We start from the raw sequence: 12,424 nt of genomic DNA on the forward strand, positions 1-12,424 counted from the left end.
AAAAATGATGTATTTTCTCAAAACCAGCACATGCACAACAAAATGTGCATAAAATTGGGACTGGAGTGGTCCTTGCAAGTGGTCCCCTCATTAGGAAAATGTTTAGTGTGGTTAAAACGTCTCTTTGATTATCTTTATTAAAGTTATCTTAGTGAAATTTAAACATTTTTTTTCTCATAGACAAGTAACTAGAGATGCACTGCTTGGTTTATGTAACTGCAGTCAGCGGGAGCGCAGGCTGCAGGAGTCAGGAAAAGGGAAAAGAGGAGGTGGAAAAACAAAAACCAAACATTCCAGGCAGCTAATTGGTCCACATTCTGCCTGCTGCACTCACGTGACCTCCCTGTTTTTGCCACTTCACGTTTTCGACCGTCCACGCGCACTGTAAGTCCACTTTAAAACGCCAGCTCGCGGCTGCGGGGACTCAGTTCGGTGGACGTGGACCATGGCGGCTGCCACGAGCAGCAGCAGCACCGCGGCCGCGCTCCAGATGAAACACGGCAGCCTCGAACACACGCGGAAACGGATCGACCCGAGGACGAGGCAGGCGGCGCTGTCCTTCCTCAGCAACATTTCTTTAGACGGACGGCCGCCCGCGCAGGACGATGCAGCCCAGAATCAGTACGACTCCTCGCTGGAAGCCCGGACCGGACTCAGCCCGCTCGTCCCGGACCGCTCGGCCGCCCAGCCGCTCGCTGTGGCCGCCGCGGCTCCTCTCGGCAGCAGTCGGGTCGGTCTGGGCTCGACTCCCGCCGCTGTTGTCCCGGCGGGTTCGGAGGCGGAGGGCGAAGCTTTTGTGCCTTCGCCGTTCTCCGCCGTGCCAGCCTCGGCTCGAGGGAGGCTGCAGACCTACACTCAGGGAGTCCTCCCGGCCCACTACAGCAGACAGAACCCCCAGAACTACTGCAGCCTGGAGGGCGGACAGATCGCCAACTCTGCCGTGGAGCTGCAGAGGTCCAGGTATCGAACACATCACATACTGTGGCCGGGACAGGCGGTTATTTCCAACACACAGAGACTACAAAGGGGGAGTACTGGCTCAAGAAAATGCAGTTTAAACCTAAAATATTAAAAGAAGCAGCAACTGGACTCGTTTTCTAGATGTTTTGGAAGTCATCCAAGGGGCTTCCTAAGTTTGAAAAGGTGGTTTGACGTCCTAAATACATGCAGTACCCCTACTAAAAGTGTACAATTCAAATCCCAATTATATCCATGATCAATGATAGTGTAAGTAAGTCCCTTCGGCTTCTCCGTTGTTTTGTACTTGGGGTTGCCACAGCAAATCCAAGGTGGATCTGCATGTTGAATTGGCACAGGTTTTATGCCGGATGCCCTTCCTGACGCAACTCCAGTTTTACCCAGAGAAACACACACAGATGCTGGTGTTCCAAAGAGGTCTCCCATCCCAGTACTAACCAGATCCTGCTCTGCTCAGCTTCTGAGATCTGAAGGGATCAGGCTGACACAGAGCAGATTGGCTGCCCCCGGATGATCAATGATAGTGTGGTATCCCTAATATATACAGTACCCTAAGGGTATATAATTCTGACTGTAATGTATTAATGAAAAGAAAACAATTGTCATTGTGCATAGATGAATTATAGTTAGATACAATCCAACCAGGAGGAGCAGCGGGCAGCCACAGGCTGGCATCCGGGAACCAACTCCAGATGTAGATGCTGGCTTGGTGTGCAGCTGAGAAAGGAGCAGACTCTTAAAAAAAACAAAAACCTGAGTGAGAAGAAAGTGGTGTGATAGTCCCAATGGAAATTTAATATTATACCTTTGGGTATATATAGTTCTTATTCCAATAGATAAATGAGCAACAAAAGGTAAGATGGTGTGGTCATATACCACAAATTTCCTAAGTGTATATAATACTTGCTCCAGTAGATGAGTAAGATGGTGTGGTAACTCCAATATATACAGTACCCTGAGGGTATATAATTCTTACTCCAGTGTATTAATGAAAAGTGAGAGTGAGAAGAAAATGGTGTGATTGCCCCAGTTTAAGTTGTATGTAGTACCACAGGGTGGATTGTTCTTATTCCAATAAATGAGTGACTAGTGAAAGGTTAGATGGTGTGGTATCCCCAATATATACTGCACCCTAAGGATATTTATTTCTTATGGCAGTATATTGATAAGTGAGCATGAGAACTGAAAAGAATGATTGTGTGGTAGCCCAGATGAAAGTTTTATGTAGTTCTTATTGCAACAGATTAGTGAAAGATGATGTGCTAATATGCTGCAACTTTCCCTAAGGGTGTTTAATTCCTGTTCCAATAGATGATTGACCATTGAAAGATGTTTATTTATATACATACACAAACACACTCATCTTCAACAGCTTAGTCCAATTAAGGGTCACGGGGGGCTGGAGCCCATCCCAGCAGTCATAGAGCGCGAGGCGGGGTACACCCTGGACAGGACGCCAGTCTATAGCACTATATATATATATATATATATATATCCCCATCCCACTCTTTTTAAGGGTGAATATTATCGGTAAACTCACTTAGATTTTGAAGCCCATTTGCTGTAGATTTCAAGATACTGTTTCCAGGGATGACTGAGAAATCATCTTGGCCACTAATGACAACCAGACTCGTCTCATGGTTCATATTTGATTTGCTCTGCTCTTTTGACAGACGCCTCTCAAATTGAAGCTGGTTTTTCGCCAGGTGAGTGACACATTTATCTGATGTTGGGTCGGCTTGATACGATGATAGACCGTCAGCATCCATAACTACAGCTAGGCTAGGCTAGCCTGGCCGTGCTTGTTAAAATGATGTGGTAGTCAACACCCTGTGGCTGTTGTTTCTCTGTTGGTCACCCGTCAAGGAACGGATCAGGAACACAGCCGACCTGGGAAATGCAGCTAGGTATCCATGATGAAGCTGAAATCTGCAGCAGGCATTGCCAAATCGTATTTGGAAGCCTAGCGTCCTGGCTGCTTATTCTCAAAGGCTTTCCAAGAAAATCTTGTTTGGATTGTTGTGGGTGCATTTTGTGTTGTGTGTGAATGGTAAGAGTCAGCTTCTAAGAAGTCGTACCAAAGGTCTTTTTATGATACTGAAATACAGGCTATATGAATTGGATGTTGTTATGAGTTACCTAGCCTAGCTAAAGTTGTTAACGTGAACTTGCTTGTAGCATCAAATACACAATGTGCTACCAGGCTGCAATGATTCATAACTTTTATTATCTCAGCTATGTTTAAAAATGTTAGTAATAGCTTCTTAGCTTGTCTAAAGTGATTCAGTTTCTTGACGTTTTTTTGCGTCCCTCGGCGTACATCACGTACTACACTGCTCTAATTGATGGTCTTTCTCTTATTGTGTCCAGATGCATTTTGGTCTGAATCTGTAGGATCCACGCATGCACACAGATTTTTTTTTAAAACTTTTTTAATAATAATAATAATAAAAAAGATATCAGCGATTTAACGTCTGCCAATCCAGATCCGGATCACCTCCAAAATTTAATGTAGTGTTCCATGCCCTAATATCGATCTGTGATGCAAATTTGGTGAGAATCTGTGAAGTAGTTTTGACGTAATCCTTCAAAGTCTATGTAAAGTTAAACTTGATCCGGATCCAGATCACCTCTAAAATTTAACTGAGTCTTCCATGGCGTAATATGTATCTGTGTTGAAAATTTTGTCAAAATCCATGCAGTAGTTTTGATGTAATCCTTCAAAGCCTATATAAATCCGGATCACCCTCAAAATTTAATGGGTTTTTCCATGACCTAATATCTATCTGTGGAGAAAAATTTGTAAAAATCTGTGCAGTAGTTTTGACATAATCCTGCTAACAGACAGACAGACAGCCAAATAAATAAACACCAATGATTTTATTACGTCCTTGCTGGATGTAATAAGTTCCAGACTAGAATTTGCCTTGCTTTGCCAGCTAGGTTACTAATACATTGGAATAAGAGCTGTTTAATGAGTTTATGATTATAGCTACTAATTGTGGTGCGATTAGTAGTCTTGTTTATGGGTGATTCTTTAACTACGGGCACTATTGGCCTTGTAAATGTAATTTCCACCACACCATTGCCTTACAATATAAAGCACCTTGGGGCAACTGTTTGTTGTGATTTGGCGCTATATACATGTGCTCTGATATCACTGTTTATCTCCATAGAAACTACCCAAACAATCTTTCATACAAACTGTTTAAAGGGACATTACAGTGTTGTGGTGGAAATTACCGCAATAGTGTGGGACAACTACATTTTGTTTAAAAAAAAATCACAACAGTTGTATGACATTGAATACCCCAACATTAGAAAAAACATTTCTTTACCATTCATTTTTATCATTGAAGATCAAAAGTCTGGGTGTGGGACAAGAACAAAATGGCAATATTTGCATATTAATGATGCTGAAAAAAGGTGAAAAAGTCATCATAGACTACTAGAACAACTTTCTTAACACACTTTCATTGTAAAGATAACTATAAAAGTGTGAAATTTCCCCTTTTTTCTGTTATTCATACAATATGATCAGAGGACATAATAAGTGCCCGTAGTCTAAGAATCACCCTTTATGACTATCATTAGTCAAGTGTGCCCTGTCAACATAACAGTGTCTAGAAAATTTCTACTATTATCTTATGTAAACTAAATACAGACAATTTTGCATGAAAATAGACAGTGAATGCCTCATAGTCTGTGTGTAGGTGCACTCGCACCCTGTTCTGTACCAGGAAAAGCAAAGAAGTTACAAGATGACAAAAGCAGTTTCTTGGAAAGCAGTAGCACCGAGCTAAATGCTTCAGGTAATGCATTTTCTGTAATGGGATCAGATATATTATGATGTGCTGCTGTTTCTCCTCTTAGCATTGTGTGTACGGTCCCTGTGGGAACACGTTGTAGTGACTCCCTGCAGTCAGAAAACCGTAGACAGCCTCGTGTGTAAATGCAGCAGGAAATGAGCCACTGCATGCTTAAATTGTGCTTGTTGCAGGGGAGTTTCTACATGCACAAAACATTTTATTTTATAAAAAAGGGTAGTTCATATTTTGTTTGTGTGTGTATGTATGTATGTATGTATGTATGTATGTATGTATGTATATATATATATATATATATATATATATATATATATATATATATATATATATATATATATATATATATATATATATATATATATATATATAGTAACCTACAGGCCTATGTACAAGAAGTGCATTCACTAGGAATTTTGTAACAGGAAAAGGAAGTTTGAGCTGGAACACATAGTTGACCAATTTACTAAAAAAAAAAAAAGTCTCTCTATTGAGTTTGACAACGGTAACAGCCTGTCTTTTCTGCAACAACAAAGTTTTTCTCAGATTATGTAGTCGTAAGTAACATTCACTGTTTTGCACCATCCCGTAGTCTGTGACACAATGCAAACAAACCTTGTGAAGTATGGACAACATCGGGGAACAGCAGAAGTCCGTCACAGGTGCTACACCTCCTCTAGATAACCCTCTCAACTTGGGAGAACGCGTCATCATAATCGCCCATGAACTTGCTAGATAAACGCCTTCCACATCCTTGCTAGTGCATTCTGGGAAGCGCAGGGGTGGTCAGGGGGATTATGGAAAATGTTAAAGTACTAAATTACAGAATTGACTCATTTCTTTTTTTTTTTTTTTTTTTCTTTTTCTGAGTGTGCAATGGTTCCCCAGGGAAAGCACAAAAATTGGCAATTAGGCACCAGCAGGCATGAGCATTTTCAGGATTTTACTCGAAATCCGATTTTTTTTAAAATTTATTTTATTTTTTAATTCTTTTTTTTAAAGGATGATTAAGTTTGCTTGCAAAATAAGGCTTAAAGTGGATCTAACTTTGCCTAAAACTAAGGCGCTCCGACGGTGGGGCCCAGACCGCCAGCTTTTTCAGGATGTCTCATTCGCATGCCTGGGCAAAGAATAAAAGTATTCTTAAAGCTGTTTATTAATGTTTATTTTTGAGCTTTTGTATCGTTAGGGGAATCCTTTCTGATTAATTTCTTCATTGTCTTTATAGTAAGTCCCTTCGGCTGCTCCCTTGTTTGCACTTGGGGTCGCCACAGCAAATCCAAGGTGGATCTGCATGTTGATTTGGCACAGGTTTTACGCCAGATGCCCTTCCTGACGCAACTCCACATTACATGGAGAAATGTGGCAGGGGTGGGATTTGAACCCAGAACCTTCCGAACTGAAACCAAGCGCATTAACCACTTGGCCACCACCCCTGCTTCTTCATTGTCTTTATGAAGCATCAAAAATTTAATCTGTAAAATGTGAGCTTCTTTTGTAAAAATATGTTTTGAAATTAGATTTGTATGAGCAACAGGGAGCAACTAATGATTATTTTTGTAATCAGTTAAGGATTATTTTTGTCAGCCACCAGAAATGCATCTGTGTGTGTTAAACTTGTAGAGACATTCGCGTATCTCTGCACTGAGGTTCACGTCTCTGGATCTCCTGCCTTTGAGGTTGAGAGAGATGCCTTTTGGACTTACTGGACAGAGGTGGTACCTTTGCAGCAGAACAAATGTCCTGGTGCTTCCCGTATGGTTGTGAGAGTTGGACACTAACCAGTGACCTAAGGTGTGACTGGATGTCTTTGCAGGGCTGGATCCAGAGTGCATTTTTGCCCAATGATAAAATAAAAATCGTACGCGTCTTGTTATTCAATAATCTTCATTCTTTTATTCGTATTTTATTTTATTTGCATATCACATGGCTGTGGAACTTCCCTATAATTTAAAAATAATCAAGTTTTTAGAATTTTGCAGAATTTATTTATTTGCTCCAGAAAAAAAGTAGATTTGCAAATTTACAGTGTAGTTTTTAGAATTTTATAGAATTTACTTTTAATATTCATTCACTCCAGAAGAAAAAAAAAAAAATCTACAAATTTACAGTGTAGTTTTTGTAATTTTATAGAATTTATTTCTAATAGTATTTATTTATTTATTAGCCAACCACCAGAGTGCTGGTGGTTGGCTCTCACTGCGGTATTGTATCACTTCCTGTTCCGGAGCACAGCGGTGTTTTTCTGTATCTGTTAGCTGTTTAATCTGCGCAGTTAGATTGATCTAGTTATCTAGATTACGATTTGTTTCCCAGTGTAATCTTTATGTGCCTTAACTAAAGCACTCCTTCTGCTGAATCACCTCTAAATTATTTACACATTATTCACTTTGCGTGTTTTTAGGAATCCTCTAGCTTAGCGTAGCTACTAGCTCTTAGCCGATTTAGCATGGCGGCTTCTCCTGTCTCTCCCGCACTTTTCTGCTCTGGGTGTGAAATGTTTAGTTATTCCTCGGCCTCCTTTAGCAGTAATGGTACTTGTAATAAGTGTAGCTTATTCGTAGCTTTGGAGGCCAGGCTGGGCGAATTGGAGACTCGGCTCCGCACCGTGGAAAATTCTACAGCTAGCAAGGCCCCTGTAATCGGTGCGGACCAAGGTAGCTTAGCCGCCGTTAGTTCCCCCCTGGCAGATCCCGAGCAGCCGGGAAAGCAGGCCGACTGGGTGACTGTGAGGAGGAAGCGTAGCCCTAAACAGAAGCCCCGTGTACACCGCCAACCCGTTCACATCTCTAACCGTTTTTTCCCACTCGACGACACACCCGCCGAGGATCAAACTCTGGTTATTGGCGACTCTGTTTTGAGAAATGTGAAGTTAGCGACACCAGCAACCATAGCCAATTGTCTTCCGGGGGCCAGAGCAGGCGACATTGAAGGAAATTTGAAACTGCTGGCTAAGGCTAAGCGTAAATTTGGTAAGATTGTAATTCACGTCGGCAGTAATGACACTCGGTTACGCCAATCGGAGGTCACTAAAATTAACATTAAATCGGTGTGTAACTTTGCAAAAACAATGTCGGACTCTGTAGTTTTCTCTGGGCCCCTCCCCAATCGGACCGGGAGTGACATGTTTAGCCGCATGTTCTCCTTGAATTGCTGGCTGTCTGAGTGGTGTCCAAAAAATGAGGTGGGCTTCATAGATAATTGGCAAAGCTTCTGGGGAAAACCTGGTCTTGTTAGGAGAGACGGCATCCATCCCACTTTGGATGGAGCAGCTCTCATTTCTAGAAATCTGGCCAATTTTCTTAAATCCTCCAAACCGTGACTATCCAGGGTTGGGACCAGGAAGCAGAGTTGTAGTCTTACACACCTCTCTGCAGCTTCTCTCCCCCTGCCATCCCCTCATTACCCCATCCCCGTAGAGACGGTGCCTGCTCCCAGACTACCAATAACCAGCAAAAATCTATTTAAGCATAAAAATTCAAAAAGAAAAATAATATAGCACCTTCAACTACACCACAGACTAAACAGTTAAATGTGGTCTATTAAACATTAGATCTCTCTCTTCTAAGTCCCTGTTGGTAAATGATATAATAATTGATCAACATATTGATTTATTCTGCCTAACAGAAACCTGGTTACAGCAGGATGAATATGTTAGTTTAAATGAGTCAACACCCCCGAGTCACACTAACTGTCAGAATGCTCGTAGCACGGGCCGGGGTGGAGGATTAGCAGCAATCTTCCATTCCAGCTTATTAATTAATCCAAAACCCAGACAGAGCTTTAATTCATTTGAAAGCTTGTCTCTTAGTCTTGTCCATCCAAATTGGAAGCCCCAAAAACCAGTTTTATTTGTTATTATCTATCGTCCACCTGGTCGTTACTGTGAGTTTCTCTGTGAATTTTCAGACCTTTTGTCTGACTTAGTGCTTAGCTCAGATAAGATAATTATAGTGGGCGATTTTAACATCCACACAGATGCTGAGAATGACAGCCTCAACACTGCATTTAATCTATTATTAGACTCTATTGGCTTTGCTCAAAAAGTAAATGAGTCCACCCACCACTTTAATCATATCTTAGATCTTGTTCTGACTTATGGTATGGAAATAGAAGACTTAACAGTATTCCCTGAAAACTCCCTTCTGTCTGATCATTTCTTAATAACATTTACATTTACTCTGATGGACTACCCAGCAGTGGGGAATAAGTTTCATTACACTAGAAGTCTTTCAGAAAGCGCTGTAACTAGGTTTAAGGATATGATTCCTTCTTTATGTTCTCTAATGCCATATACCAACACAGTGCAGAGTAGCTACCTAAACTCTGTAAGGGAGATAGAGTATCTCGTCAATAGTTTTACATCCTCATTGAAGACAACTTTGGATGCTGTAGCTCCTCTGAAAAAGAGAGCTTTAAATCAGAAGTGTCTGACTCCGTGGTATAACTCACAAACTCGTAGCTTAAAGCAGATAACCCGTAAGTTGGAGAGGAAATGGCGTCTAAGATCTTCACTTAGCCTGGAAAAAGAGTCTGTTGCTCTATAAAAAAGCCCTCCGTAAAGCTAGGACATCTTTCTACTCATCACTAATTGAAGAAAATAAGAACAACCCCAGGTTTCTTTTCAGCACTGTAGCCAGGCTGACAAAGAGTCAGAGCTCTATTGAGCTGAGTATTCCATTAACTTTAACTAGTAATGACTTCATGACTTTCTTTGCTAACAAAATTTTAACTATTAGAGAAAAAATTACTCATAACCATCCCAAAGACGTATCGTTATCTTTGGCTGCTTTCAGTGATGCCGGTATTTGGTTAGACTCTTTCTCTCCGATTGTTCTGTCTGAGTTATTCTCATTAGTTACTTCATCCAAACCATCAACATGTTTATTAGACCCCATTCCTACCAGGCTGCTCAAGGAAGCCCTACCATTATTTAATGCTTCGATCTTAAATATGATCAATCTATCTTTGTTAGTTGGCTATGTACCACAGGCTTTTAAGGTGGCAGTAATTAAACCATTACTTAAAAAGCCATCACTTGACCCAGCTATCTTAGCTAATTATAGGCCAATCTCCAACCTTCCTTTTCTCTCAAAAATTCTTGAAAGGGTAGTTGTAAAACAGCTAACTGATCATCTGCAGAGGAATGGTCTATTTGAAGAGTTTCAGTCAGGTTTTAGAATTCATCATAGTACAGAAACAGCATTAGTGAAGGTTACAAATGATCTTCTTATGGCCTCGGACAGTGGACTCATCTCTGTGCTTGTTCTGTTAGACCTCAGTGCTGCTTTTGATACTGTTGACCATAAAATTTTATTACAGAGATTAGAGCATGCCATAGGTATTAAAGGCACTGCGCTGCGGTGGTTTGAATCATATTTGTCTAATAGATTACAATTTGTTCATGTAAATGGGGAATCTTCTTCACAGACTAAAGTTAATTATGGAGTTCCACAAGGTTCTGTGCTAGGACCAATTTTATTTACTTTATACATGCTTCCCTTAGGCAGTATTATTAGACGGTATTGCTTAAATTTTCATTGTTACGCAGATGATACCCAGCTTTATCTATCCATGAAGCCAGAGGACACACACCAATTAGCTAAACTGCAGGATTGTCTTACAGACATAAAGACATGGATGACCTCTAATTTCCTGCTTTTAAACTCAGATAAAACTGAAGTTATTGTACTTGGCCCCACAAATCTTAGAAACATGGTGTCTAACCAGATCCTTACTCTGGATGGCATTACCCTGACCTCTAGTAATACTGTGAGAAATCTTGGAGTCATTTTTGATCAGGATATGTCATTCAAAGCGCATATTAAACAAATATGTAGGACTGCTTTTTTGCATTTACGCAATATCTCTAAAATCAGAAAGGTCTTGTCTCAGAGTGATGCTGAAAAACTAATTCATGCATTTATTTCCTCTAGGCTGGACTATTGTAATTCATTATTATCAGGTTGTCCTAAAAGTTCCCTAAAAAGCCTTCAGTTAATTCAAAATGCTGCAGCTAGAGTACTGACGGGGACTAGAAGGAGAGAGCATATCTCACCCATATTGGCCTCTCTTCATTGGCTTCCTGTTAATTCTAGAATAGAATTTAAAATTCTTCTTCTTACTTATAAGGTTTTGAATAATCAGGTCCCATCTTATCTTAGGGACCTCGTAGTACCATATCACCCCAATAGAGCGCTTCGCTCTCAGACTGCAGGCTTACTTGTAGTTCCTAGGGTTTGTAAGAGTAGAATGGGAGGCAGAGCCTTCAGCTTTCAGGCTCCTCTCCTGTGGAACCAGCTCCCAATTCAGATCAGGGAGACAGACACCCTCTCTACTTTTAAGATTAGGCTTAAAACTTTCCTTTTTGCTAAAGCTTATAGTTAGGGCTGGATCAGGTGACCCTGAACCATCCCTTAGTTATGCTGCTATAGACGTAGACTGCTGGGGGGTTCCCATGATGCACTGTTTCTTTCTCTTTTTGCTCTGTATGCACCACTCTGCATTTAATCATTAGTGATCAATCTCTGCTCCCCTCCACAGCATGTCTTTTTCTTGGTTCTCTCCCTCAGCCCCAACCAGTCCCAGCAGAAGACTGCCCCTCCCTGAGCCTGGTTCTGCTGGAGGTTTCTTCCTGTTAAAAGGGAGTTTTTCCTTCCCACTGTAGCCAAGTGCTTGCTCACAGGGGGTCGTTTTGACCGTTGGGGTTTTACATAATTATTGTATGGCCTTGCCTTACAATATAAAGCGCCTTGGGGCAACTGTTTGTTGTGATTTGGCGCTATATAAAAAAAATTGATTGATTGATTGATTGATTCACTCCAGAAGAAAAAATATAACTACCATGTTTTCCGATCTGAAAGTTTGTGTGTGGCATAAATACACTTAAACCAGGCATGATGATTTATGGATAAATTAAATACGTTTACAATCGATGCATGTGGCATGTCCAGTATCGTCGGCATCAACAATTGACAGTGACTGAACGAGTGGTTTTTTTTTTCCCAAGTTTCGGCCATCGACTGACCAACGATTTTAGTCGGAAAACCACTGAAAATGTAATTTCAGTCATCATAGAATGCCTTTCAAACCACACTATTGTCTGAAAACTATTTATAACCCACTCACCGTTTCTTCCTGAAATAAGCGCCTCCTTGCACAACAACTTTTTTCCCGGATGCCATGATCATCGACTCGACTGGACTGACGCTCTGTTTCTTTTGATCCATCTGCGTGGTGCATTGTGGGATCAAATCAAAAGCTGTGTTCACCGCGGGGACACGTTCGGCACTATTCGGGATTACTTGAGTTTTTTTTTTTTTTCTACCGATGACGAATGATGCGTAAAAAGAAAAAAAAATCTGACCAGTGAAACTGCATCGGTCCAAACCGGTCTGGATCCGGGCCTTGCTTTGGTACTAGGTCTCTTTGAAGAATCCTAGAGTATCGCTGGTGCGACTTTATGTCCAGTGAACAGTTGCTTTGAGAGACTCTGCTGAGGTATATTATTTGTGTAGTGAGGTGTGTTTGTCTGGGCATGATCCAGCATGCAGGTGCCACAGTATTGAGGACCCCAGCAACTGCAAAATGCCATGGTTAACGTCAGCGTTTCTCCTGCCTGT

At 41.2% G+C, this 12,424-nt stretch overlaps 1 protein-coding gene across 4 annotated transcripts in view; it reads left to right on the forward strand.

Moving 5' to 3' along the window:
- Positions 1-384: 384 nt before the first annotated feature.
- The window catches only part of cables1 (Cdk5 and Abl enzyme substrate 1), a 56,423-nt gene continuing 44,383 nt past the window's right edge, over positions 385-12,424 (forward strand). The window contains exon 1 of one of the 4 annotated variants that reach the window (XM_034183886.1): positions 385-960. In XM_034183886.1, coding sequence (XP_034039777.1) covers positions 446-960 — 515 coding nt within the window. In that variant the 5' untranslated portion in view covers positions 385-445. The remainder of the gene's footprint in view (positions 961-12,424) is intronic. The other 3 variants (XM_034183885.1, XM_034183887.1, XM_034183888.1) reach the window with 3 other exon arrangements.

This window comes from Thalassophryne amazonica, chromosome 12 (genome assembly GCF_902500255.1).
Source record: "Thalassophryne amazonica chromosome 12, fThaAma1.1, whole genome shotgun sequence".
NCBI lineage: Eukaryota > Metazoa > Chordata > Actinopteri > Batrachoidiformes > Batrachoididae > Thalassophryne > Thalassophryne amazonica.